General features: G+C 39.8%; 1 protein-coding gene across 22 annotated transcripts in view; it reads right to left on the bottom strand.

Moving 5' to 3' along the window:
- The window catches only part of BPTF (bromodomain PHD finger transcription factor), a 156,791-nt gene that overhangs the window by 63,532 nt on the left and 65,291 nt on the right, over window positions 1–27,968 (bottom strand). For 19 of the 22 annotated variants that reach the window (XM_055101692.2, XM_034942761.4, XM_055101704.3 and 16 more), the window contains 8 exons: window positions 26,865–27,055; window positions 25,174–25,529; window positions 24,734–24,865; window positions 14,944–15,073; window positions 14,024–14,162; window positions 9,098–9,277; window positions 5,677–7,984; window positions 22–146 (listed from right to left, as the gene is read on the bottom strand). In XM_055101692.2, coding sequence (XP_054957667.2) covers window positions 22–146; window positions 5,677–7,984; window positions 9,098–9,277; window positions 14,024–14,162; window positions 14,944–15,073; window positions 24,734–24,865; window positions 25,174–25,529; window positions 26,865–27,055 — 3,561 coding nt within the window. The remainder of the gene's footprint in view (window positions 1–21; window positions 147–5,676; window positions 7,985–9,097; window positions 9,278–14,023; window positions 14,163–14,943; window positions 15,074–24,733; window positions 24,866–25,173; window positions 25,530–26,864; window positions 27,056–27,968) is intronic. The other 3 variants (XM_057300290.2, XM_057300294.2, XM_055101696.2) reach the window with 2 other exon arrangements.

The following is a 27,968-nucleotide window of genomic DNA, read 5'->3' as shown; positions in this document are numbered from 1 at the left end:
AATACCTCCCTTCCCCCTTACCTGTCCGTGTAGTCCCTCCTCCTGGAGGAGCCTTGGCTGCCATGTCATCCCATCTCAAACTTGCCCACAGTAACCGTAACATCAGGCTCACTCCAGCTAAGGACTTTACTGTCTGAAGTCTATACCTGAAAGGAAAACCAAAGAAATCCATATATATCTATATGTATATACATACACATACACATTCATATTCACTCTACTAAACTGAAGGGCTGTGTTTCTTGTCCTCATTAGGACTCCAGTACTTATAATATGGTTTTGTAAGACTTTGGTATTATATGTCCTTTAAAAGAAAAACTTCTTCGTTCATAGGCATAACACGCACCTAACATTTTTTTTAAAAAGGGGCTATATTCATTTTAAATGCCATATAAGTTTATAAAATGAGAATGTTTCATTGTAAGGTTGATAAGGCAAAAATTCATGAAGACTTTATAAAGTTAACCTAATTCCAAAATACCTGTTAGGAAAATTTTGGGGACCAAATATAGAGAAATAGATAATTGTTATTAAATGTGATAAAGGAGTTTTGAAGGAAAAATCCTAACTTTTGCAAAAACAAGAAACCTGAAAATGTTTAAATTTTCTAAAAGAATAAAATAAGGTCAGATGCGGTGGCTCACGCCTGTAATCCCAGCACTGTGGGAGGCCGAGGTGGGCAGATCACCTGAGGTCAGGAGTTCAACACCAGCCTGACCAATATGGCAAAACCCCATCTCTATTAAAAATACAAAACTTAGGGCCGGGCATGGTGGCTCATGCCTGTAATCCCAGCACTTTGGGAGGCCGAGGTGGGCGGATCACAAGGTCAGGAGATCGAGACCACGGTGAAACCCCATCTCTACTAAAAATACAAAAAATTAGCCAGGCGCGGTGGTGGGTGCCTGTAGTCCCAGCTACTCGGGAGCCTGAGGCAGAAGAATGGCGTGAACCTGGGAGGTGTAGCTTTCAGTGAGCCAAGATCCGGCCATTGCATTCCAGCCCGGGCGACAGAGCGAGACTCCATCTCAAAAACAAAACAAAACAAAAAATACAAAACTTAGCTGGGCATGGTGGTGCATGCCTGTAATCCGAGCTACTTGGGAGGCTAAGGCAGGAGAATCAATTGAACCCAGGAGGCAGAGGCTGCAGTGAGCCAAGATCATGCCATTGCACTCTAGCCTGGGCGACAAGAGTGAAACTCCGTCTCTAAATTAATTAATTAATTAAACCAAAAACATCTTACAAATCTAGTAAGACCTTTCCAAACGGACAAAAACATTCTGCATCCAAATGGTGGTTATTCAAAACATGAACAACTGGATGATGAATAAAGTTAATACTAATGAAACTTTAACAGCATTAGTGTAGTTTTCAAATTCTACAATGAATAGTAAAATATTAGAAAAAGGACAATATCAGCTGGGCGCAGTGGCTCACACCTGTAATCCCAGCACTTTGGGAGGCCAAGGTGGGGGGATCACGAGGTCAGGAGTTTGAGACCAGCCTGGCCAACATAGTGAAACCCCATCTCTACTAAAACTAAGCTGGGTATGGTGGCGGGCGCCTGTAATCCCAGCTAGTTGGGAGGCTGAGGCAGGAGAATAGCTCGAACCCGGAGAGCAGAGGTTGCAGTGAGCCGAGATCGCTCCACTGCACTCCACCTTGGGCGGCAGTGTGAGACTCTATCTCAAAAAAATAAATAAATAAATAAAAAGAAAGGAAAAGGACAATACCATATTAGTTACTTATCAACAGACAAATCTCTCTGTGTTCATGTTTGTTTCTAAACATTGTGTGTGGAAGTACTAAACGTTTTACACATTCTTAAAAAATACTAAAAACGTATTTCAAAATAAATTTACTTAACTGCATTAAATATCATGTCCTAAAATGGAATTCACTATATATCTTTGTGTAACTGAATACTTTGTTGACATTTTTACTCTACTTAAATGAACTTAGTGGTTGATTATGGTGTAGACAAAGGCTATAAAATAAAAATAATTTCCTCCTCTAACAGAGGTGGAAGGTAAATCTCAAACAACTCTGTATGTAAAAGGCAATGCTTTCTTTTTTTTTTTTTTTTTTTTTGAGACAGAGTATTGCTCTGTCACCCAGGCTGGAGTGCAGTGGAGCGATCTTGGCTCACTGAAACCTTCGCCTCCCAGGTTCAAGCAATTCTTCTGCCTCAGCCTCCCGAGTAGCCGGGATTACAGGCGCCCGCCCAAACATCCAGCTAATTTTTGTATATTATTATTATTTTTTTTTTGAGACGGAGTTTTGCTCTTGTCGCCCAGGCTGGAGTGCAATGGTGCGATCTCGGCTCACTGCAACCTCCGCCTCCCGGGTTCAAGTGATTCTCCTGCCTCAGTCTCCTGAGTAGCTGGGATTACAGGCGCCCGCCACCACGCCCGGCTCATTTTTGTATATTTAGTAAAGACGGGGTTTCACCACGTTGGCCAGGCTGGTCTCAAACTCCTGACCTCAGGTGATCCACCTGCCTCGGCCTCCCAAAGTGCTGGGAGGCGTGAGCCCACCTGAAAGACAATGCTTTCTATTGACAGCATTCAGTTGGAAAAATGAACACTGTGAAAGAGAAAGCTCTAGCCAAAAAGTTGCTGCAGCTTCTTAACTTCCCATATCCACTTGTGACACCATTACTTTCTCCACTGTGTTATCGCACTATGAATCCTCTGACCTGGACAGAGCAGGTCAAGGGGAAATCAGAGGGGAAATGTTAACTAGTGCAGGGATGTCCCAAGAGGGGGAAAGTGTCTGTCACTTTCAGACCATACCCCATAGTAATTCCTAGAGATCTTTAGTGTCATAGGAGAAAGCAAATAAATATTTATTTGCAAGGAAAAGTTCGTCCTCATTCTCTGTGGTCAAACAATGACTTTAAAGTATCCTTATTTTAAAATGGAAATAACACCAGGGAGGAACACACCACATGCATGGTAAGTCTGCTCATTCAAGCATTCATTCAAAAAATACTTGAGCATCTTCTATGTGTTAGACTATGTGAAAGGAGCTGGGGACACAGAGGTAAACTAGAATCTGTCTGTGTTCTCAAGGAGCTGTAAGAGAGGAAAGGACAAGGGAGAGACATCTGAGTTGGCTCGGGAATGAGGATCAGAGCTTTGCTGGAGTCTCAAAGGACAAGTTAAGAGTATGGGGGTTGCTGATCAAAGGCAAGGGGCACACATATGCTAAAGAGAACAGTGTGCAGGAGTACACATTTCTTCCCAGAAACCACGTTCAGTGTTTTATGACTGGAGGAAAGGGGTGTAGAGGTACAGAAAGAGATGAAGGTGCATGAGAGAAAAAGGCAGAAGCCAGAATGCGCTGTACCAAAATAAAAGATTAAAGAAGAGCATTAAAGGGTATGTATATTAAGTCCTCTGAGATTTATCCAGTACTGGATGGGTTGTAAAGGGAAGTACTTTCCATGAATGTGATCTACAGGCGACAAATGCTTTCCCCGCTCCTTGCTGCAGTAGTTACCAAGTCCCTTAGCTCAGTCAGACTATTCACAGGATAGAGGGGCATTTTAGGAGAATCTTTCTGGCAGCACTGTGGAGGACAACTATCAGTTCAATGTGAAAATGAAGCACAGAATCAGGGCCTGGGAGGATGGGCATAAGGGAATGGATGGTGTGGAGGGAAAAAGAGGCCCTATTGAGTGTATGAGACAAGTTTTCCAATATTGCTCAGCCTTAACATTAATAACAAAGATCATACATGCATCTTTGGCATTCTTAACTCCTAACCATCAGATGTATTCTATTCTAGTGTTAGTATAAAAATGCATTTCACGTGCATGGCTTTTTATAGCAATATGCTTTTTAAAAATGCATTCTAAAGTCATGATCAATTTACATATTTACCCATGCCTCCATTAGACAGAAAGGATTATGCTTCTCTCAAATATGTTTTGGCAAATTGAGACGTTAGCATACATTTGAAGGCTGTATCAGTTTAAAATGAATGTTTAACGGAAGGTATTTCCTCCCATTAAAAAATGTGAAATCAAGTAATATAAGCTGTACCATAGTGCATACTAAGACATGAAATTCAGCTCCAGAAATTCAGCTATGCAGAACAGGGCCCCGAGCAACACTTGATTGGGACCAGTGCCTAACTCTCCTGGAGAGTTCAGAGAAGAGTGCTTCCCAGTTGAGCCTACCCTCCATTTTAGAATACAAAGAGCAGAAAGGTCGGCCTCCACAACTGCCAGGTCACTTTAATTAAAGTATTTGTACATAGTAACTTTTCCAGTGGGAAAGAAGTTACCTGCAGGACAGTCAAGGATACATTTTGGGACCGCTCTCAATGAAGAAAGCAGAAAAGTGCAGAGTAATCCTATAAATCCATGAATTGTAATGAAGAGTTCCTTGATTCCCTGCAGGATTCTGCAAATCCTTCATTGCAGGCCCTGCAGAGAAATTGTACTTTTCAGCTGTCTCTATTGAATGTGTAATGGAGTGATGATATTTTATTTCAAATCAAAAGATGAGTTATAAAAAACTTGGTCAAACAAACTATGACTGGTTGTATTAATAAATGAATTCCTTTATAGAGAGTACTTACATTTTTTTTCTAGCTGATTGTAATTAATATAAAGGAAACCAAAAAAAGTGTGATTTTTAAAGAAATTGGAAAAATATTAAAAGACACACAAAAACGAAGCCTAAGGGGAAATGAAAACGGCTCAGTAACTTGCTGAAATAATTTGGGGGTCCTAGCAAAATCTAACTGCAACTATGACTGATTCTGATTTCTAAAGATGTTCCCAGAACTCTCATGTTTTCAGTGTTTATGTTCCATCCTTCTCAATTACAGGGGTGAAAAGATAAAGACAAGGACATGAAAAAGGAGAAAGCAAGGACACATAAGTGAAATGTGATATAGCAAATAAAGTACTAGACTGGGATTTAGGAAAACCGGGCACTATTCCTGTGTCTCTGTAGCCACAGGCAAATTACTGTACATTTACAAAAGATAAGAGTTTCTAAGGTGCCTTCCCAACATAAAACTATATGATTTTACAACTACCAACACTATCTATTTAGGACGCATCCCCTAAACCTAAAGTGCCCAGAAAATTTTAAATTAGGACTATTTCTGGGTTTAAAAAAATTTCTAAGGAATCTTAGAGACTACCTATTCATACATAAATAACAGAACTCCAAAACAAATGTTTATCATGCAACTAAGCTACATTAGGAAGATTTTCACATTATGATAAGCTTTATGAAATTTACAGGCGTGTTTATGTCTTATTTTTTATGAATTACCTAATAAAAATAAAATACAAACATTCCAGAAAGTTGGTGATCATCTTGTTCCCAGAGCAGTAACTCAGAAAATCAGACCACAAAGACAATCACATCTGACATGTTCCTTTTGTCTTATGAAAGTTAAAACTGAATTTCATTTTTAAAATAGTCCCTTAAATTTTAAGACTTTAAACATTTTTCCCTACAAAAACTTTAGTACATACCAGTTGGCCAATTTTGAAGCTTTCTGTATCCTGTTTCCATTACTATCTTTGGCCATTAATATGTTTCCTGTCTTATCTCTATTATCTCATTTTTAAAAAATGAGATATTCTTGTGAGATAATTCTTTTTAAAATTTTCTCCCTCCCCCAAATACATTTTAAAGTACATACCTCCAAGTGATGCCAAAGGTCGGTCTAGGAGAAGGATATGGCCATATATCCAAAGCAGGTTTTGCATTGTAATTAAAATAAGGGACCTCTCGGATTCCTCCTTTTCGGGCCAACTTTTTTAAGTCATCATTAGGCAAAACAAAAATGCTCTTCTTGCTGCTCTTGGTAACAAATTTTCTATAGGATGGCAGAGCTGTACCTGAACGAGTCTTCTTTGGTCTTGAAAATTTCATCAGTTTCACTTTGTCTCGTGTGGAATACTCTTTGCTCACAGTCATAGATGTAACCAGTGTGCCTCCCGTGGTGGTCAGGGAGTCTGTCACTGTCGTGGTGACCACGGTTTTGCTCTGCTCCTTTACAGAGATGATGTCCACACTGCTGCCTGTGGAAGGTGTGGAAAGCTTGGTCACCGTTGTAGTGGTGGTTGTGACAGTGGATTTTGCACAATTTTCTGTGGAAGAAACCACAGTTTGCTTATCGCCTTTTTCTACCTTGATCACAGTTTTTGATTCTGTGGCCACTGTGGAGGTCATCGTGGTGACTTCTGTGATGACGGTTTTTCTTTTAGATTCTCCATTGACATTTTCATTTTTGTTGATGGGCAGACCATTTTCATCAATAAACTCATTACTGAGATTAGATTCTTCAGAAGTAATAGGTGATGAAGTAACTTTCTTAACTTCTGAGGTTTCTATTTCCATATCTTCTACCTGATTAACTGAATTGCTTTCTAGACAAGATGCTGAAGGTGTGGTCGTCTGTGTACTGTCAGACTCTTTGGTTGATGGCAGGGTCTCAAGGCTATCTCGGTAGTTACCTTCAGCATCTGAAGAACTCAGCAAATGCGATTTTGTTTCGGAGCTGTTTCTTTCATTAAAATCTTCCATGATGACATCACCATTAATGAATGGCCTTATAGCAGATTCTTTAACAGTCAATGATTTAATATCATTCTCAGGGATTATTTTATTTATATTATTAACCTTTGGTTCAACATTACCACTTACTACTTTACTCTCAGAAATTTCTTTCAAGCATTCACCTTTCAAATATATTTTGGGTTTATTATCTTTTCCATTTATTTGAAATGTACTTGTTCTCTGTCCTTTCTTTTCAGACTCTCGATTTTCATTATTCTTTTTGTCAGTGGTATTTTTTAGCTTTATTTGATCACTACATTTATTAACTGGTCTCTCCTCTAATTTCTTCTGCTGACTTGGTTTTTTACCATTTGCTTCAGTTACCTTGACCAGCAGCCTGTCCTCACAGTTTCCAGTGGACTTATCAGAAACCAATTCACACTTTAATGGCTCCAAGCCTTCAATATCTTGTTCTTGAGTTCTGAACTGTTCAGAAATACTTTCATTGCTATTCTGAACAATCATATCTTCTTCACTGCTATCCTGAATAGACACGGTATCAGAACTATTTTCCAAAGTGCTATTAGATTCAGAGTCACATCCCAGTTTTCCTTCAAAGTCCATTGCTTTTGACAGAGGTGTGGCATCTCTGTCATTGGTACTTTTAGGCACTGATGAATGTAAAGCACTCTTGGAAGAAGAAACAATGGTGTCACTTTCCTCCTGTATGAGCGGTTTTTTGTTCTTACAGATCAAAGTACCAATATCATCTGCACTGGCTAGTTTAGAGTCTTCGATGAAAAAATCATTTCCTTTTGTTTTACTCTTACTGGGTTCCTGGCCTCTACTGGCAAGGTCAGAGACTTTTTCTTCTATGTCATTTTCAATGGAATTTTGTTTCGGACATTTTGTTTCTGGGCTCCGAATGGAGACATCATCTAACACTCGATCTTTTGGATAAAGTTTGTTTGTGGTATGACTAGGATCACTCATTCTAAGAACTGAGGAATCACTTTCTGAACATCCCTGAATCAAGTCCTCAGGTTGATCATTATTTGCATTCGGGCTCTGTTCTTGTCTCATCGAGTCACTCTGACACCCTTCTTTTGCTTTTGTTATTACTGGTGATTCAGAGAGATTTTTTGAAGAATTTGTAGAAGTCTTTCCTATACCCTTAATTCCACCCTCCAACTTGATTTTTTCGAGTCGCTGTTTTTCTTCCAGTGTAAACTGTTTAATTCTCCTTTCAAGAAGTCCATCTAGTTTGGATGATTTTGTTTTCTTTTTGTAACTAGTCCTTAGATGAAAACCCTCACTAACATTGACCACATCTACTTGAGAACTCTCCTGACAATTTACATGTGACTCTGTTTTCATGTCATCGTCTACTTCCATTGGTTCTTCCTTGCAGGGTTTATCACTGTCAGAATCTAAGAGCTCCTTCACATCTGTGAAACAAAGACATTTATATAAATGTAATTTTTACTCTGAAAGGAGGAATTTATAATTTTTTTTTTTTTTTTGAGATGGAGTCTCACTCTGTTGCCCAGGCTGGAGTGCAGTGGCATGATCTCAGTTCACTGCAACCTCCGCCTCCTGGGTTCAAGCAATTCTCATGCTTCAGCCTCCCAAGTAGCTGGGATTATAGGCATGTGCCACCATGCCTGGCTAATTTTTGAATTTTCAGTAGAGACAGGGTTTCGCAATGTTGGCCAGGCTGGTCTTGAACTCCTGACCTCAGGTGATCCGTCCACCTCAGCCTCCCAAAGTGCTGAGATTACAGGCATGAGCCACCACGCCCAGCCAAAAATATTTTTTTAAAGTATCTCTAGCCACATGCATTATCTAGCTTATCTAGTTTTTTTAAAAAAATGACTTCTTACAAAAGACAATGTAGTTCCTCAAAAGGTTAAACAGAGTTACCATATGATCCAGTAATTCCAATCCTAGGTATATCGCCAAGAGAAGTGAAAACGCATGGCCACAAAAAACTTCTGCATGAATGTTCATAGCAGCATTATTCATATAGCCAAAAGAGGAAACAGCCCAATGTCCATCAACTGATGAATGGATAACAAAATGTGGCATATCCATACAGAGTATTATTCAGAAACAAAAAGAAAGTACTGATAAATGCTACAACATGGATGAACCTTAAAACCATGCTAAGTGGATGAAGCCAGCCACAAAGGACCACATATTGTCTGATTCCATTTCTATGGACTGTCCAAAATAGGCAAATCCAGAGAGACAGAAAGTAGACCACTAAGCTGGTGGCACTTTCGGGAGGGGTTGGGAAGTAACTGCTAATGGGTATGAATGAGGCTTCTTTTCAAGGTTATGAAAATGTTCTAAGATTGATGTAATAATGGTTGAACTTTGTGAATATACGAAAAGCCACTGAATTTACACTTTAATTGGGTGAATTGTATGGGATATCAATTATGTTTTGATAAAGCTGTTATCAAGAAAACACAACGCAGTACCTTTCCTGTGGTGGGACCCTGATCCAGTGCATTCTTATCACCCCCAGGCTGCCCTCCACAGCTGACTCTCCTTACCTTGGTCCTTCTTCTCAGTAATCTTTGAGATATCCATTTCATTTTGGTCTGCTCCTTTTGCAGCATCTGAACCTTTTACCTCATCTTTTTCAGAATCAGGCTCTATTTTTATTTTTTTTGGACTTCGTGAACATTTTCTTTTATCTGACTCATCCATATTTTCATCCAAATTATTTTTGGCTAAAAAGAACCATGTATACGATAATTTATGTTATTTCCAGAGTATTAGCACTTTAATATGTCAAGTTTAGTGAAAATAAACAAGTAATTTCCAGCAAGTTATGTTTCATTTTTTCATTAAAAAAAAAAAAAAGGACAAAGGTCTTATTGAGTATAAGGTACCATATAATCCCATATGCCTGGCTGACCTAAAACATAGAAGGAATGCCTGAACTTCAGACATTTCAGAAAACTTTGTGAACATTTTTGGTAAAATATGATTTAGGAAATTTGTTTTAAAACACTGCAGGATAAAAAAAAAGGGGGGGGACCTGGTGCGGTGGCTCATGCCACTGCACTCCAGCCTGGGTGACAGAGTGAGGCTCTGTGTCCAAAAATTAAAACAAAACAAAACAAAACTGTGATTCAGTAACATAGTCAGCTACAAGATAAACATTAATACTGTAGGCTGGTGCGGTGGCTCATGCCTGTAATCCCAGCACTTTGAGGGGCCGAGGTGGGTGCATCACCTGAGGTCAGGAGTTTGAGACCAGCCTGGCTAACATGGTGAAACCCCATCTCTACTAAAAATACAAAAATTATCTGGGTGTGGTGGTGCACACCTGTGATCTCAGCTACTCAGGAGGCTGAGGCAGGAGAATTGCTTGAACCCAGGAGGTGGAGGTTGCAGTGAGCTGAGGTCACGCCACTGCACTCCAGCCTGGGCGACAGAGTGAGACTCCATTTCCAAAAAAAAAAAAAAAAAAAAGTTGTCAGTGACAACTGAAACTAGAGTGATAAAATTTGGATGGGTGTAGTGGCTTATGCCTGTAATCCCAGCACTTTGGGATGCCAAGGTGGGCGGATCACTTGAGGACAAGGAGTTCAAGACCAGCCTAGCCAACATGGTGAAACCCCGCCTCTATTAAAAATACAAAAATTAGCCAGGCATGGTGGCGCGCAACTGTGATCCCTACTCAGGAAGCTGAGGCAGGAGAATCGCTGGAACCTGGGAGTTGGAGGTTGCAGTGAACTGAGATCGTACCACTGCACTCCAGCCTGGGTGACAGAGTGAGACTCCATCTCAAAAAAAAAAAAAAAAAAAAAAGTGGTCAGTGACAACTGAAACAAATGTGATAAAATTTGGGTGAGTGTGGTGGCTCATGCCTGTAATCCCAGCACTTTGGGAGGCTGAGGCAGGCAGATCACTTGAGACCAGGAGTTCAACACCAGCCCAACAAGGTGAAACCCCATCTCTACTAAAAATACAAAAATTAGCCAGTCATGGTGGTACGAGTCTGTAGTCCCAGCTACTTGGGAGACTGAAGCAGGAGAAATGCTTCAACCTGGGAGGCAGAGTTTGCAGCGAGCTGAGATGGTGCCACTGCACTCCAGCCTGGCTGACAGAGCAAGACTCTGTCACACACATAAAAAAAAAAATGAAAGAAAACTCGTGTATGAAGGATTATCACAATCTGTTTGATCATTCCAGAAAGCCCATATCAGTGGTTTCTAACATACTTTGTGTCACAGAACCCTATTAGAAATGGATAAATGCTATGATCCTCTACCAAGGAAAAAAGTATGTATATAAACTTTTGTAATCTATTTCAATAGTTCTTGGACTCCTTGAAGTTTATATAACAGAATAAAAGACTGAAAAAAAGGATCAAAGGCAATCTGTGGCCTTGTTTACTGCTTACAGTAAAAAGGTATCTCTAAGACAACCAGGGCAAGTGGAATATGGACTGAGAATCAGATGATTAATTTGTTAATTATAGTTAATTTGTTGAGTGTGATAATGACATGATGGTTATGGAAAAATGTCTACGTAGAGATACATATTGAACTTCTGGTGAAACATGATTTCTGGGATTTATTTTAAAACACTGCAGGATTAAAAAAAGTGGTCAGTGACAACTAAACAAAGAGTGATAAAATTTGGCTGGGAGCAGTGACTCACACCTGTAATCCCAGCACTTTGGGAGGCCGAGGCAGGCAGATCACTTGAAGTCAGGAGTTCGAGATCAGCCTGGCCAACGTGGCAAAATCCCGTCTCTATTAAAAATACAAAAATTAGCTCGGCGTGGTGGCGGGCACTTGTAATCCCAGCTATTTGGGAGGCTGAGGCAAGAGAATTGATTGAACCCGGGAGGTGGAGGTTGCAGTGAGCTGAGACCATGCCACTGCACTCTAGCCTGGGTGACAGAGCAAAACTCCATCTCAAAAAAAAAAAAAAAAAAAAAGTGATAAACTTTGATAATTGTTGAAGCTGAATGAGTTCATTATTCTTTATATTTGTGTAGTTTTAAATTTCCCATAATAATTACAAAAAAAAAAATATCAAGCCTCCCAAAACAGAACTACTGTCTAGATGAATATTCTTGGGCCTTAAAGGCTTTTTTTTTTTTTTTTTGGAGACAGTGTCTTGCTCTGTCACCCAGGCTGGAGCACAGTGGGTTCATCTCAGCTCACTGCAGCCTTGAACTCCTGGGCTCAAACGATCCTCCCTCATCAGCCTCCTGAGTAACTGGGAATACAGGTGTGTACCAATATGTCTGGCTAATTTTTGCATTTTTTGTAGAGATGGGGGTTTGCCAAGTTGCCCAGGCTGTTTCTTGAACTCCTGGGCTCAACTGATCCTCCCCTGCCTTGGCATCCCATCACAGGTGTGAGCCACGGCACCTGGACTTAAAGGCATTTTCCTATTCTTTACCTTCTTCACTTGAACCTAAATATCCCAAGGACCTAGCAAGGTATATCCATTTTTTATTTAAATGAATGATTTCTTCCAGAAAGGTCTGGCTGAAGGGAAGAGAGTGCAAAGAAATCATAATTCTGTCGCGAGCAAGATACTGGTGTGAGAAAATAGATATAAAAAATATATCTATTTTTAATTTAAATGAATGATTTCTTCCAGAAAGGTCTGGCTGAAGAAAGGGAAGAGAGTGCAAAGAAACCGTAATCCTGTCAAGAGCAGGATAGTGGTGAGGTAAGAGAAGAATCACAGAAAAGGGCTTGGGTCCTGCCAGCGTTCTATCACTCTGTGCATATGTGGTCTTCATTATGTCACCTGGCACCCTCGTGAAATAATCGGCTTATTGAACTTGAGTTTAAAAACACATGATCTTTTAAAAGAGCAGTTCATCTCTATAGAGTTCAGTGATTCTAAATACTAAAGCTCATTAGCCAGTTGTAAAAACTCAATTAATAGCTTATTTATAGGCCAGGCGCAGTGGTCACACCTGTAATCCCAGCACTTTGGGAGGCCGAGGCGGGCAGATCACAAAGTCAAGAGATTGAGACCATCCTGGCCAACATAGTGAAACCCTGTCTCTATAAAAAATACAAAAATTAGCTGGGCATGGTGGTGTGCACTTGTAGTCCCAGCTACTCGGGAGGCTGAGGCAGGAGAACTGCTTGAACCCAGGAGGCGGAGGTTGCAGTGAGCCCAGATACGCCACTGCACTCCAGCCTGGTGACAGAGCAAGAGTCCATTTCAAAAAAACAAAAACAACCCCTCCCCCCAAAAAAAACCTCATTTATTTATTTTTTTAAATTATACTTTAGTTCTAGGGTACGTGCGCACAACGTGCAGGTTTGTGATATATGTATACATGTGCCATGCTGGTGTGCTGCACCCATTAACTCTACATTTACATTAGCTATATCTCCTAATGCTATCCCCCAACCTCCCCCCACCCCACGACAGGCCCCGGTGTGTGATGTTCCCCATCCTGTGTCCAAATGTTCTCACTGAAAAAACCTCATTTATGTGACAGTGTTTTGGAAGCCTCTATCACTTTCTTTCTGGTTTTCTCTTACTTGCAACAATGCTAAGGTTACTAGATACATGACTCCTCAGTGAATTAGTACTGAATTAAGATTTTTTTTTTTTAAGAGATTGAGTCTGGTTCTGTCATCCAGGCTCGAGTGCAACAGCACAATTATAGCTCACTGCAGCCTCAAACTCCTGGCCTCAAGCAATCCTCCTGCCTCAGACCCCCAAGTAGCTGGGACCACAGCCATGTGGCACTACACCTGGCTAACTTTTAAAACGTTTTTGTAGAGATGGGGTCTTGCTATGTTGCCCAGGCTGGCCTTGAACTCCTGGCCTCAAGTGATCCTCCTGCCTCAGCCTCCCAAAGCACTGGGATTATAGGTGTAAGCCACTGTGGCTGGCCTGAATTTTTTTTTTTTTTGAGACAGAGTCTTGCTCTGTCACCTAGGCTGGAGTGCAGTGGTGCAATCTTGGTTCACTGCAACCTCTGCCTCCTGGGTTTAAGCCATTCTCCTGCCTTAGCCTCCTCAGTAGCTGGGATCACAGGCGTGTGCCAGCACACCCAGCAAATTTTGTATTTTTAGTAGAGACAGGGTTTCACCATGTTAGCCAGGTAGTCTAGAACTCCTGACCTCAAGTAATCCACCTGCCTCGGCCTCCCAAAGTGCTGGGATTACAGGTGTGAACCACCGCGCCTGGCTGCCTGGCCTAAATTTAAGATTTTGAAAAATGATAATCAGGCGGCTGAGGCGTCTTCTAAAAAACAAGTTCCATTCTACAATCTTACGGAAATCTGAGACATCAAATTCCTGTGAATAAAGGTAATTTTTAAAGTTTTAGGGTTTTAGTAAACTAAACTAGTAACTCTGCAGTACGAATAAAAATTTCAGAAAAATGTTTTTATCTAAAATAGTCAATATACTACAAATTTATAAGAAATATAAAGCAGAAACGATTATGCAGGACATGTAATTTTAATTACTTACTTCCTTCTAACGACTTTCTGTAATTCACATTAGTATTGCCTGGCAATTTAGGAACAAACCTATAAACATGAGTTTTACTAATCCAGCTCCAACCACCATATCCTGTCACTCTGTACTCTTCACCTTTTTGTTTCCAAACCTGGTGTAAATGAAAACATTTTGATTAAACAATAAGAATAACAATGCTTATAAACCACATGTGGTTTTATGCATTTTTACCAAACAAGTTTCAAAGTCAGGCAAATGAAATTTACTAATCATCCCCAGGTTTTTCCAAGTGGGGACAAAAAAAATTTACTAATCAATTTAGTTTTCACTGGGAATCAAAGATTAATGAACTAATACTCCTTTTTAGCATGTAAAATATAACACAATTTTACAGTTTTATAACAATTTCAACAAATTGGCCTTGTAAGCCTCCAATATTCTAAGATAAACCGATGCTTTGTAAATTTGCCAGGAAGATGTACTTTATCCCTAACATATCAATTAAAAGACTATGTCAAAAGTAGGCCAGGAGCAGTGGCTCATGCCTGTAATTCCAGCACTTTGGGAGGCCAAGTCAGGAGGATCACCTGAGGTCAGGAGTTCAAGACTCACCTGGCTAACATGGTGAAACCCCATCTCTACTAAAATACAAAAATTAGCCAGGCGTGGTGGTGCACGCCTATAATCCCAGCTACTTGGGAGGCTGAGGCAGGAGAATCGTTTGAACCCAGGAGGCGGAGGCTGTAGTGAGCCACGATTGTGCCACTGCACTCCAATCTGGGCAACAGAGCGAGACTCTGTCTCAAAATAAATAAATAAATAAATAAAATACAAAGACTATGTCAAAAATAAAATTAGTAAGTATTCAAAGTTTCAGAATAAAAGTCTCAGAAATGGCTAACACTATTTTAAAGGGTTGTTGTAAAAATTACCTGATGCTTAACTGGAAATGTGTATTTTACCCATGTCGCTTGCTGCATCGTTTCTTCTTCTTCCTGTTTCTTCTCTTTTTTTTTGACTTTCTCCTTTTCTTCTCTTTCAATTGATGTCATCCGGTGTAACCTAAGAATTCATGCATAGAAAGACAATGTTAACTTGGAAAAATAAACAGAAAAGATAAAAATGCAATACTGAAAAATTAGGAAAACAAAGCAGACTGTTATAATCCTACAAACCAGACAACCCCAACTGAGAAAACTTAGTTGTAGTTGTACAATTCCTTAACAAGAAAAGATAAAAGAGTACAAAAAGGCAAAAACAAGAAATATTATCCTTTCCATGCCTCCCAATAAGAAATAATTATGATTTATTTCTAAAACATTTCATGTATATATGGTATATACCAACATTTATGTATCTCTTTACATAGTCCATTACATATTCACACATATGTACTTTTTAGTGCACATACAACCACAGTTTTTAATCAATGGATAATTACACTAGAAGATCTTTCCTTATCAAAATACACAGATTTTTTAAGGAATTAAAAAACATTCCATTGCATGGATATGCCATAATTTATTAAACCAGGTCACTGTTAAAGAATACTTTGTTTCCAGAGTTTTTTCCTTCCAAAAAACAAAGACCAAAGAATACAAAAACATTTATTTTATCAACCAGTATTTCTGATTCTCACAAGCACTGCGGATTTTAAAGCACTCACAGATCTACTAACAGAAATCAGGTTTCTTACATCCGCAGAGAAAGGGGCCCATGGGGCCCCAACTTTCGAGAGAGAAAGAGAGGAAGGATGAGGAAGGTCGGCCCATATTGACCTAAATCATGAGACACAGGCATCGGCCACAACTCCTTCTCAGGCAGGAAAGGAAATCACTGCACCTACCAGTAAAGACTGTGGTGAGGCTCTACATTTAGGGGATTAGACTAGATTTTTATGAATCAGAATATTTCTCAGAGAGACACGAAGCAAAACCTACAAAGAAAGGAGCTCTTGTCTCTAAGAGCGCTAGTGGCAGAACAACTGCTTTTATCACACCCTAACCAGATGCAGCCAATTTCTCATGCACAGCTCTGCAGAAAGAATAGAGACCTTTTGTTAACTTGGGGTAGTGATGCCGAAAAGATGTGGGAGGGGATTTCAGTCTTTTTATCTCCTTTACCCCCACCAAAAACTCCCCATCACTCTCCCTGCTTCTTCTCTCCCTCCCAACTTTTACGACGGCTTTGTGTCCCTGTGATTGCAGGTTCCCAGAATATAGTCTCCCCCAGGCTGACAGCTCATGCCTATTAACTGCACTCAACTGGTGTAGCAAACATTCTCCATAGGCTCTTCGTAGTCTCTCATAAGCTGATGGGAGGAGGGGAAAGGGAGCAGATCCTCACTGGGAGCTAATGTACTCAAATTCCATCCCTCTGCCAACACGCTTGGAACTAAGGAGAAGGACTAGCTCTGTAGGCACAATACGGTGGATAACCTGACAGTCTCAGGCTACAGGAGTAAGGCGGGGTGACTATGCCAGGAGGACTGTGTAGGATTTCTCATGGAGATTTTGAGGGCTTGGCTTCTATACACCTCTGAAAGGCCAGGTCCAGCATGGCAACTGGGCCATTTTCACTGAGAGAGGCCAGGAATGGAGCACTGTCTGAAGGACTTCAGCGCAGTGACACCCTAGGAGCTCAAAGCTGGGCAGGGTGCTCAGTTGTGTTCTTGGTGTCCATGAGGCAAAGAGGTCCCTTTTATCACCAAATACAAAGGCTTCTCTTTGTGGAGGAAGCAAGGCCAGTTAGGCAGTCTTATGGCTAATCTCTGATGCTACCTATCCCAGAGTAGCATGCTGGTGGGTGTGCCAGTGGCAGATTTTCTTTCTACTTCTCCTTGGCCAACGAAGTCCAACCAAGAGAATGAACTGAACTTCAACTCCACTGGTGCTCAGGGTTTTGTGGTGTTTTGCTATCACAGCCATAGCTGTAACAATATTTTATGTCTTTCTTGGTAAACCTGGGGAGTACCCCGCTGTATCCTCCAGTGGTGGGATGGCTGGGTCCAAAAGTTCTTGCACTGAAAATGCTGACGGATATAGGGTCAAACTGCTCTTCAGAACAGTGCAATCATAAAGCCACCCTGCGTTCCTATACCTTCACTCATGCTGAGTTAGTATTGAACTTCTAAACTGTTAGTCAAACTCAGAGGTAAAAAATACTATCCCATTGTTTTTAATTATGAGAGAAGTAATCATTTTTTATGTCTACTGGCCTTTCATATTTATTTTTCTGCAAAATGCCTATTCAAATCCTTTGTCTTGTTTGTATTAGACTATTAGTAGTTTTCATTTATAAAAGGTCTTTGTCAATCAAGAAAATTTTCCATTTGTGGTACAAATATTTTTCCTCGGTTTGTCATCTGTCTTTTGACTTTGATTACAATAACATTTTTCCACTCAGAATTTTAAATATATGTATCCACTTTTTTCCTCTATGGCATCTGGATTTTTTATCTGTTTAAAAAGAAAGTATCACAACAAAAACATAAATTAATTCATGCTTTCTTACTGACGTTTTCTTTCGTTTTTAGGGTTCTGGGTTTGTTTTTTTTTTTAACAATTCTTCATCAATCTAAATGTTTTTTGCTAAGGCAGAGACCTAAGTGATATTTTCCCAAACATGCTTTCCCTTTGTGATGTGCAATGCTACTACAGCTAAATCCCCATGCTTAGGTCTATTTTTGGATTCTGTATTTTATCTACTGATTTGCTTCTTCTGTAGAACAAATTATTGAAGCTTCAAAATGTGCTTTAATATCTAGTACCTTTTTCACTAACATCTATTTTTTCCCCTTTTGGCTATTCTTACACAATAACTTTTTTTTTCTTTTCTTTTTTTTTAAAGACAGGTTGTCACTCTGTTGCCCAGGATGCAGTACAGTGGTGCAATCATAGCTCACTGCAGCCTCAAACTCCTGGGCTCAAGCAATCCTCCTCCAACTTCTGGGCTCAGTCTCCCAAGCAGCTGGCATTACAGGCAAGCAAGACCATGCCTGGCCAATTTTAATTTTTTTGTAGAGACAGAGTCTTGCTATGTTGCCCAGGATGGTCTCAAACTTCTCACTTCAGGTGATCCTCCCTCAACCTCTCAAAGTGTTGGGATTACAGGCATGAGCTACTGTGCGCAGTATTCTTGCACATTAACTTTTCTAGATCAAATATTAGTATCGTTTTGGTCAAACCTCCCCTGCTCCAGGATGGAAAATCTTATTCCCAAAGTATCCTTCATGTCTTTAGTTAAGCTTTAAAGATTGCTTAGCTTTTTAATTAATTAATTCATTAATTATTATTTTTGGTAGAGACAGGGTCTCCCTATGTTGCCCAGGCTGGTCTTGAACTCCTGGGCTCAAGCAATCCTCCCGCTTCACCTCCCAAAGTGCTGGGATTACAGGCATGTGCCACCACACCTGGCCTAACGATTGCTTTACACAGGCCTTGAATATTTCTTGTTACATTTGGCTGAACGCGGTGGCTCACGCCTGTAATCCCAGCACTGTGGGAGGCCATTGAGGGTGGATCACTTGAGCACAGGAGTTCGAGACCAGCCTGGCCAACACGACAAAACCCCATCTCTACTAAAAATACGAAAATTAGCCGGGCATTGTGGCACTTGTCTGTAATCCCAGCTACTCAGCAGGCTGAGGCAGGAGAATTGCTTGAAACCAGGAGGCGGAGGTTGCAGTGAGCCGAGATGGCGCCACTGCCCTCTAGCCTGGGCGACACAGCAAGACTCTGTCTCAAAACACACAGACACACACATGCACACACACACAATTATTCCTAGGTGTTGGAGGTTTTTGTTGTTGTTGTTCCTGGAATCTTCTGCTTCATTAAAATTTTCAAAAATATGTAAAATGCAACCAGGTTAAGAAACAGAACTTTATCTACAACCAATACATCAGATGCTTGTGTGTCCAACTCCCTGGCAATCAATACTTTTGTGCTAAACATTCCCTTGTTTTTCCTTATACTTTTAGAACCTATGTGTGTGCATCCCAAACTGTATAAAGTTTGCCTTTTGAAAACTCAGCATAGGCCGGGCGCGGTGGCTCATGCTTGTAATCCCAGCACTTTGGGAAGCCGAGGTGGGCAGATCATGAGGTTGGGAGTTGGAGACCAGCCTGGCCAACACAGTGAAACCCCATCTCTACTAAAAATACAAAAATTAGCTGGTCGTGGTGGCACACGCCTATAATACCAGCTATTCAGGAGGCTGAGGCAGGAGAATCACTCGAACCCGGGAGGTGGAGGTTGCAGTGAGCTGAGATTGCACCACTGCATTCCAGCCTGAGCAACAGACAAGATTCTGTCTCAAAAAAAAAAAAAAAAGAAAGAAAACTCAGCATCAAGTATAAAACCACCTGCATAGAGCAGTATTGTTACTATCAAAGAAGGTTCCCAGGAAAATATAAACTTGTCTCTGGGTCACAGTCTGGCTTCAGCTTTCAGGAAAGTTTACAGACCTCTTTTGGTGAAATCAGTGGGTGAGATCATGAGCAAACCCTGGAAGATACAGGGCTCACCACAATCAAGGTATCTGGCGTGACTGCAGCATAAAACAGGTCTACTACAGCCAAGCATCCAAAGCGGCTGGCTCTGTACTTCCTGCTTTTGGATCTTTTGAGGACTGTTTTCCCCCACTGACTTGGGATCGATTTGGCCTTTGTGGGTAGGCTGCCATTTGTCTACCTGCATTATTGCTTCAGCAATTTTATAGGTGGTGTATTTTCTGTTGTTCCCCTTGTCCCTGTGGGTCTGTAATTTTACAAAAGTTTGGCCACAGTTTTGGTGGAGTTCAGCGTGGAACAAAATTGTATGTGTTAATTAATTAGATCAACTGCATATAATAATTGTGTCTATATCTTGACAATATTTATAAGTTTTGTTTCTCTTGGCAAACTGCATTTCCTGGTACTTTTAGAATTTTTTTTTTTTTTTTTTTTTTTTTTTGACACAGGGTATCACTCTGTTGCCCGTGCTGGAGTGCAGTGGTGCAATTATGGCTCACTGCAGCCTCCAGCTCCTGGCCTCAAGTGATTCTCCTGATGTGGTTGCCCAAAGTGCTGGGATTACAGGTGGGAGAGCCACCTCACCTGGCCAATAGTGGGTATCTTTTTTGTTCCACCTGAATGTTATTGGGAATGCTTCAAGGGTTTCACCAAAAGGCATAATAATTTGGTTTGCAATACATCTTCAAAAAAAAAAAAAAAGACTTCATATACTCGTATTTATCTAAGAGTTTAAAAAAAGAATGAATAAATAGGCCAGGTGCAGCGGCTCACACCTGTAATCCCAGCACTTTGGGAGGCCAAGGTGGGAGGATAACTTGAGGTCAGAGATTCAAGATCAGTCTGAGTAACATAGGGAGACCCCATCTCTACGAAAAAATTAAAAATGTAAAATAATTAAAAATAAAAAAACCCAATAAATTATAATGAACTTAGACAAAATACCTTCTTGGCATCTAATGAGATGATCAAAAGGTTTCCTTTCTTCAACTTTTTTCTTTTTAAGACAGCATCTTGCTCTGTTGCTCAGGATGGAGTGCACTGGTGCGATCTCAGCTCATTGCAACCTCTGCCTCCCAGGTTCAAGTGATTCTCCTGCCTCAGCCTCCTAGTAGCTGGGACTAAAGGCCTGCAACACCATGCCTGGCTAATTTTTAGTAGAGATGGGGTTTCACCACATTGGCCATGCTGGTCTTAAACTCCTGGGCTCAAGTGATCAACTCGCCTTGGCCTTCCAAAGTGCTGGGATTACAAGTGTGAGCCACTGCGTCCAGCCTTTCTTTGACTTCTTAAAATAGTATGATATTAGTAATCTCCTAGTATTGGAGATTGGTGTCTAAGGTGAGGCCAATTCAGCCATGGTTTCTTATTCTTTAAATTTACTCCTGGATATATCGGCATACCAATATTTTCAGATTTCTTATAGATACACCTATTTGCTATTAATTATTAATAAATATTAATAAAGAAGACAGGGCCATAATTTTCTATTTGTCTATTTCTATTTATCAAGTTTCCTAACAGTTTCACACTAACAGAAACAATAATTATAAATTTTCCTTTTTCTATTCTGGTAGAAAAGTTTAAATAGAACTATCTGGTTCTCGAAATTTAAGAAATACCTTATGAAATCATCTGGTCCTGCGATCACCTTAATGACAGGTGCAGTGATAACCAGAAATCCTTTTCCTGCCTAAGAGTGTGGCTTCTGCCCTACTAAGGACTGAGATCATTGTGGCATCCTCCCCAACCCTTCCCCCCACCCAAAAGGAGCTCGGTGGGTCCCTTTCTGTGGCAGTGGGGATGGAAGGTGGGGCACGATGAGTTGGGGACTTTTATTCCACCATCTTGGTCCACTCTTTCTAGGTGGACCCCTTTCTTTGTGGATGTAGGAAACCTGAATACTGTGTTAGTGACCCTGTGAAGGCTTTAAAATTCCAAGTTCTAATAAAAGAGAATCAGAAATATTGGTTAGTATGTCTCTTTCTTTACTCTTTTTTTTTTTTTTTTTTTTTTTTTTTTTTTTTTGAGACAGAGTTTCACTCTAGTTGCCTAGGCTGGAGTGCAATGGCATGATCTCGGCTCACTGCAACCTCCGCCTCCCGGGTTCAAGCGATTCTCATGCCTCAGCCTCCGGAGTAGCTGGGATTACAGGCATGTGCCACCACGCCTGGTTAATTTCGTTTTTTTGGTTTTTTGGGTTTTTTTTTTTTAAGTAGAGAAAGGGTTTCTCCATGTTCGTCAGGCTGGTCTCGAATTCCCGACCTCAGGTGACTGCCCACCTTGGCCTCCCGAAGTGCTGGGATTACAGGCATGAGCCACCATGCCCGGCCTCTTTTTTTATTCTTGATATTGGTTATTTGTGCTGTATTATTCCCCCCCCCCCTTGATAATCTTATCAGAGACTTATAAAACATAATGGGATCTAAGGTATATTTGTTTTCTATTTCATCATATTTGCTCATCTTTAATATTTTCTTTCTTTAGGGTGGTTCCTTGAGATGTACCCCTAGCTAATTAATTTGCAGTTTTTCTTTTCTAATATAAGCACTAAAAGCTAGCAACTTCTCCTAGGAAGTCTTTAATTGCATCTGACAAATTTCAATGTATGTAGTACTTTCATGAACATCCAGATCAAAATGTCTTCTAGTTTTATGATTTATAGTTGAGTATTTATTTATTTAGAAGTGTATTTCTTACCTTTCAAGCATATAGCCCTTGCCTTTAAAATTTTACAAACGTCTATATCCCTAAACAATACTGTAACATTGTATTATCACACATGCTTTTAAAATCTACACAAATGTATGTAGTATATACATTTATCCTGATGTATTTTTAGTGATGGAACTGTTTTTTCTTTTTAAAAATTTTTATTTTAGATTCAAGGGGTATATGTGCACTGGGGGGAACAGTTTCTAGTTACTCATTACCTGTATAGTAAACACCGTACCCAATAGGTAATTTTTACAACCCTTGTGCCCCTCCCACCCTCTCCAAATGTTTTCATTCTATTGTAAACTTATGAGATTCAATCTCGACACTTGTTGCTCTAGTGTGTTTTTCACTGCTATGTAACAGTCCATCATGAAATAACACAATTTAAACATGCCCAATATTGGCTGGGTACAGTCACTCATGCCTGTAATCCCAGAACTTTGGGAGGCCAAGGCGGGCGGATCACAAGGTCAGGAGATCGACACCATCCTGGCTAACATGGTGAAACCCCATCTCTACTAAAAATACAAAAAATTAGCTGGGCATAGTGGTGGGTGCCTATAGTCCCAGTTACTCGGGAGGCTGAGGCAGGAGAATGGCGTGAACCCGGGAGGCGGAGCTGCAGTGAACCGAGATCACGCCACTGCACTCCAGCCTGGGTGACAGGGCGAGACTCCGTCTCAAAAAAAAAAAGCCTGATTATGAGTACTTAGGAATTGTTTCCAAATTTCACCATTATGAAATAATATTATAAGGAACACCCTGCTATAATGTCTTCTCATGTACACAGGGTAAAAGTCTCTCTACTGTATTAGGAAGGAGTCGAATTGCATTTTTAACTTTGTTTTTGTCAAACCATTCTCTAAAATGGTTATAGCAACCATTGTACTAATTGCACTCTTATCAGAAATGTATCACAACTGTAATCCCAGCACTCCGGTAGGCTGAGGCAGGCAGATTGCTTGAGCCCACAGTTCAAGAACAGCCTGGGCAACATAATGAGACCCCGTGTCTATAAAAAATACAAAAATTAGCCAGGCATAGTGGAATGCGTCTGTAGTCCCAACTACTCAGGAGGCTGAGGTAAGAGGATAACCTTAGCCCAGGGAGGTCAAGGCTGCAGTGAGCTGTGATGGCGCCACTGTACTCCAGCCTGGGTGACAGTGAGATCCTGTGTCAAAAAAAAAAATATATATATATATATATGTATGTGGTGGAAACACCAAAGAAAACTGGGAGCCATACCTTTAGCAAATGAAAACCATTTAGTAGGCATAAATTTACTTTTCTCAAAAACATATATTACGTTTTTTTTTTTTTTTTTGAGATGAAGTCTTGCTCTGTCACCCAGGCTGGAGTGCAGTGGTGCAATCTCGGTTCACTGTAACCTCCGCCTCCTGAGTTAAAGTGATTCTCCTGCCTCAGCCTCCCGAGTACCTGGGACTACAGGCATGTGCCACCACACCCAGCTAATTTTTGTGTTTTTAGTACCTCGGTCTCCCTAGGTGCTGGGATTACAGAGGTTGAGCCCATGTGCCTGGCTTGTATTTATATTTTAAAAACTATAGGGCTATGCCTTTGGAGTGGACTCTGTAGAAAAGATTGGGGCAGAGAAGATAAAATGGTTCTTACTTTTTGCTTTATGCCCTTAAATATTCTATTATTTACCATAACCTTAGTTTTGTAATAATAACTTTTTAAAGACTAAAGTTACAAAGCAAGTCTATCAGGGCTAAAAAGTAGATTCAAGTCACAAAATTTTCTTTCTTTTTAATCATCTGTTGAAGTTGCACAGCCCTGGGTCTACTCAGGAGCTATATGATCTTTGGTTGGACAATGAACTTTAAAAAAGGATGTAAATCAGATTCCTAGCATAGTGCCTACAAGATTCCAGAATACTAAAAAATGTGAGTGCTCTTTCTAGTCAATAAAAATGCTATTTACTTTAGAAAATATTTTAAATTTTCATATACCAGATCTCTTTTGATCTTCATCACAATCCTGTATGGCAAATAAGAACTAATATTCATGGTGGGTGCGGTGGCTCACACCTGTAATCCCGGCACTTTGGGAGGCCGAGGAGGGCAGATCACAAGGTCAGGAGTTCAAGACCAGCCTAGCCAACACAGTGAAACCATGTCTCTACTAAAAATACAAATAATTAGCTGGGCACAGTGGCGGGTGCCTGTAATCCTAGCTACTTGGGAGGCTGAAACAAGAGAATCGCTTGAATATGGGAGGCAGAGGTTACAGCAAGCCGAGACTACACCACTGCATGCCAGCCTGGGCAACAGTGCAAGACTCTGTCTCAAAAAAAAAAAGAAAGAACTAATAATATTCATTCATGTTTACAACTTATATAGGAAGAAAATGAGGCCAAAAGTAAAGTCTTCAATATGGCCTCTTAAATATATTAACTTTCATTATTAATAGGCTAGTATTTCAAAAGGGAGTCCAATATTCATCATTTACAAGGCTCAGAATTCATTTACCTGGTATGTCCTAAAGATTCTCGCCATATTGGTAGCATCACAACTGGTTTAACTGCACACTCCAAAATGGCTAAAGCCAATGCAAATTCTCTGGGTTTGCTACACATCTGAACTGCCTTGATCCAATTTGCCCTGTATTTCAGAAGAAAGGAGAGAAATTATTTCACTAGGTTGACCTTAAATTAAAAGCACAATAGTTGTAACTTTGGCCTCCATCTGATTCCAGGTATAAAGACGATGACTCCTAAAAATCCTCCAAATAGTTAGTGGTGTTGGTTCAGTAAGTTAGAAGTACACTCATGCCTCTAATGTCCTGTCTGCTGACCACATTGACTTCATTCAACTCATTGGTAATGACGTTTTCAAGTGCACAACTACAACAATCATTTTATAAACATGTAGTATATTTACAGCAATAAATTAACCTTAGTTTCCTTTACCTATGTGATGCCCAGTTGGGATGAAGAAAGGATGAAGGGATGTTGTTTTCTAATTGGGTGATAGTCAGTCTCAGAGTAGATATGGTAAGAACTTTGGACCCATGGACAGAACCGTTCCATTTGAACTCTCCTGCTGGAGTCAGACAGAACTTATGTGCAAGATGCCTTCTCTTATCATGGTCTTCTCTGTGCTGGTGCTTATTCAAAGCAAATGAATTGGTGGAGTATTGATTGTGGTAGACGCGATACTTCCCTTCTTGACCCAATTTAAAATAATTGTTGATATTTCCTTTCATGATCACTTCCTTTTTGGTGCTCAACCGTGAAATTTCTCCTTGAGAGTTAACTACCAGTACCTGACCAAAAAAATAAAAAGACTGCATTATTTATGTCAATCAAAGATGTAAATTTCATCTAATCAACTGTCTTTCAATAATTAAAATTAATCATTCAAAGTAAGTTAAGATAAATCTTATGATAGAACTTTTGAAGTCTAAAAGCTAAGTTAAAAGTAAAGCTAATTGTTTACAATTAAACAACCAAGATATGCCTGCAGAAAGAAAACTAACACATATTAAGTACCTATTACATGTCAGATACTATTATTCACTGCTTTCATGTATTAATACTTCAAATATACCCATGAAACCATACATATAAATTACTCACCTACCATTTTTTTCAAGTTTATAACATATACTTAAGGGAAAAAGAAGGGCATCGCATGTACTATCCCCCAAAAAATATATTCCTAAAAACATCCTTTCGGGTCCTTTTATCATTCCAGCTACAGTGTAAGACCCCATGGATACTTCAAAATAGTATTTTCAAACAGTTGATCCCAACTCTTAGTGGACTACGAGATAAACAGTGGCCTTATTTAGCTTTTTTAAAAAATAAAATGTAATGCAATAGGCTAGCACAGAAAATATCACAGTGCTTCCCACATCATAAAGTAAAATAGTATTTCAGAAAGCTTTTGAATATGTGTACTGGGCTGCTATGAAAAAATGTGTATGTGACTGAGGGTCAGAGTCAAAAAGAAGTATGAAAGCCACTGCTTTTAAGCAATTGCTGCAATGTTGAGAATGTCCTTTATTCTTGCATATCTACCCTGCAAATAATTCCCGAATATGGGAGACAAAGTTGGGACCATGTCCTGTCACCATGGCTAGCTGAAGCACAGAGATACCGAGTCCTAGCTCTGATCCCATTGTTCATGATCAGAGCTGGGATGCCATGCTGTCCTATCCACAGTACTCTGCTATCAGTGGGTAAGCCTCATCCTCTAATTAGCTGCAGGTTCACCTGAAGTGATCATAGCTAGAACTGAGCAGTGAATCATCTACAGTTCTTTAATAAACCATAAAACCCAAAATAGCCTACTCATATGTGTAAAGAAGGCTTTAATTCTTTAGAATTATATGTAGAATAAAACTGATCATGTAGTAAGAAAGTGTATCAGCCATTTATAGCATTTTTATGCCTTGACTGAAATTTGGGTACGCAACTATGCTTATAAAGCCTAATACTTTCAATCTTGTTAACTACTACAGTTTCGGAAACAGAGAAAATATAATTCAAAAATAGGTCTACAAATTTCTACAAATTTCCAGCCCCTATTTTTAAGGTTTGGTAATTAAAATTATCTCACATTCCACAGATTTTTGTTTTAAACAGAAAGAACACACCTCTTTGCCCTCCTTAAATAATTTATTTGCTTCATGTGCAGCGGCTGCCACCTGCTGGCTCTTCAGCTGACTAAGTTTGCTATCTGGATTCCGCAATCTGGTGATGATTCGAGTTGAGCCAGATGCTCCTTTTCCAGCTCCAGGAGATTCACTTAGCTCCCCGTTGGACTTCTCCGATTTGAAATCACCTACTGTCAAATGAATAGGCCACAAAGCAATTGCTGACAATAAGTAAATAATTATAACCACCTTATTTCACCAAAACTCGTATCTGGTGTATGTGTAAGATCCACAAAGTAAACAGATAAAAAAAGGCCCTTGAATGGCAAAGCAAGTATCATTATTCCTTAAGTTTTTTACTTAAAAGAAAATATGTTGTAACTTTACTGTGAGTCATCTATTATTCCACAAAAAATTCAAACATGCTGGGTTATCTGTTTAAAAACTCATCTGTTTGAAAACAGGAAGAGCTGCTACAAACTTACAAATAACAAACATAATAATAACTCAAAAAGCAAACTAACAAAGTGTTGCCTTATATATTCAATATGGATTTCTGTATAAAAAGGTTTAAGTTTTTGAAAGATTTCCACTGAAATTCTGTTTAAATACCAAATAGTTTTGAGCTTATAAACATAAATGTCATGAATTTTCCACTAGGGAATTTAGATAATTATCTGTGTAGGCTTATCAATATAAAACAATCAACTAAATTAGTTTTTTATAACCTAATAAAGACCTCTCAACATTTTCCTAGTAAATTTTTAAGGACACACTAAACTCCACAGGAGTAAATTTCTGCTTTACATACTGATCAATCTCATTTTGGCTGAATTTTTTTTTTCTTTTTTTTGAGACAGGGTCTCATTCTGTTGCTCAGGCTGGAGTGCAGTGGCACAATCTCAGTTCACCTCAGCCTCAACCCCCAGGCTCAGGTGATTCTCCCATCTCAGCCTTCCAAGTAGCTGGAACCACAGGCATGCACCACCACACCTGACTAATTTTTTGTATTTTCTGCAGAGATGGGGTTTCGCCATATTGCCCAGGCTGGAAAAATCTGTATACATTCTAAAACTACTGCATCACTGTTAAATTTCCATTGAC

Source organism: Pan paniscus, chromosome 19 (genome assembly GCF_029289425.2).
Source record: "Pan paniscus chromosome 19, NHGRI_mPanPan1-v2.0_pri, whole genome shotgun sequence".
Taxonomy (NCBI): domain Eukaryota; kingdom Metazoa; phylum Chordata; class Mammalia; order Primates; family Hominidae; genus Pan; species Pan paniscus.
This window is presented reverse-complemented; position numbering and strand designations above follow the sequence as displayed.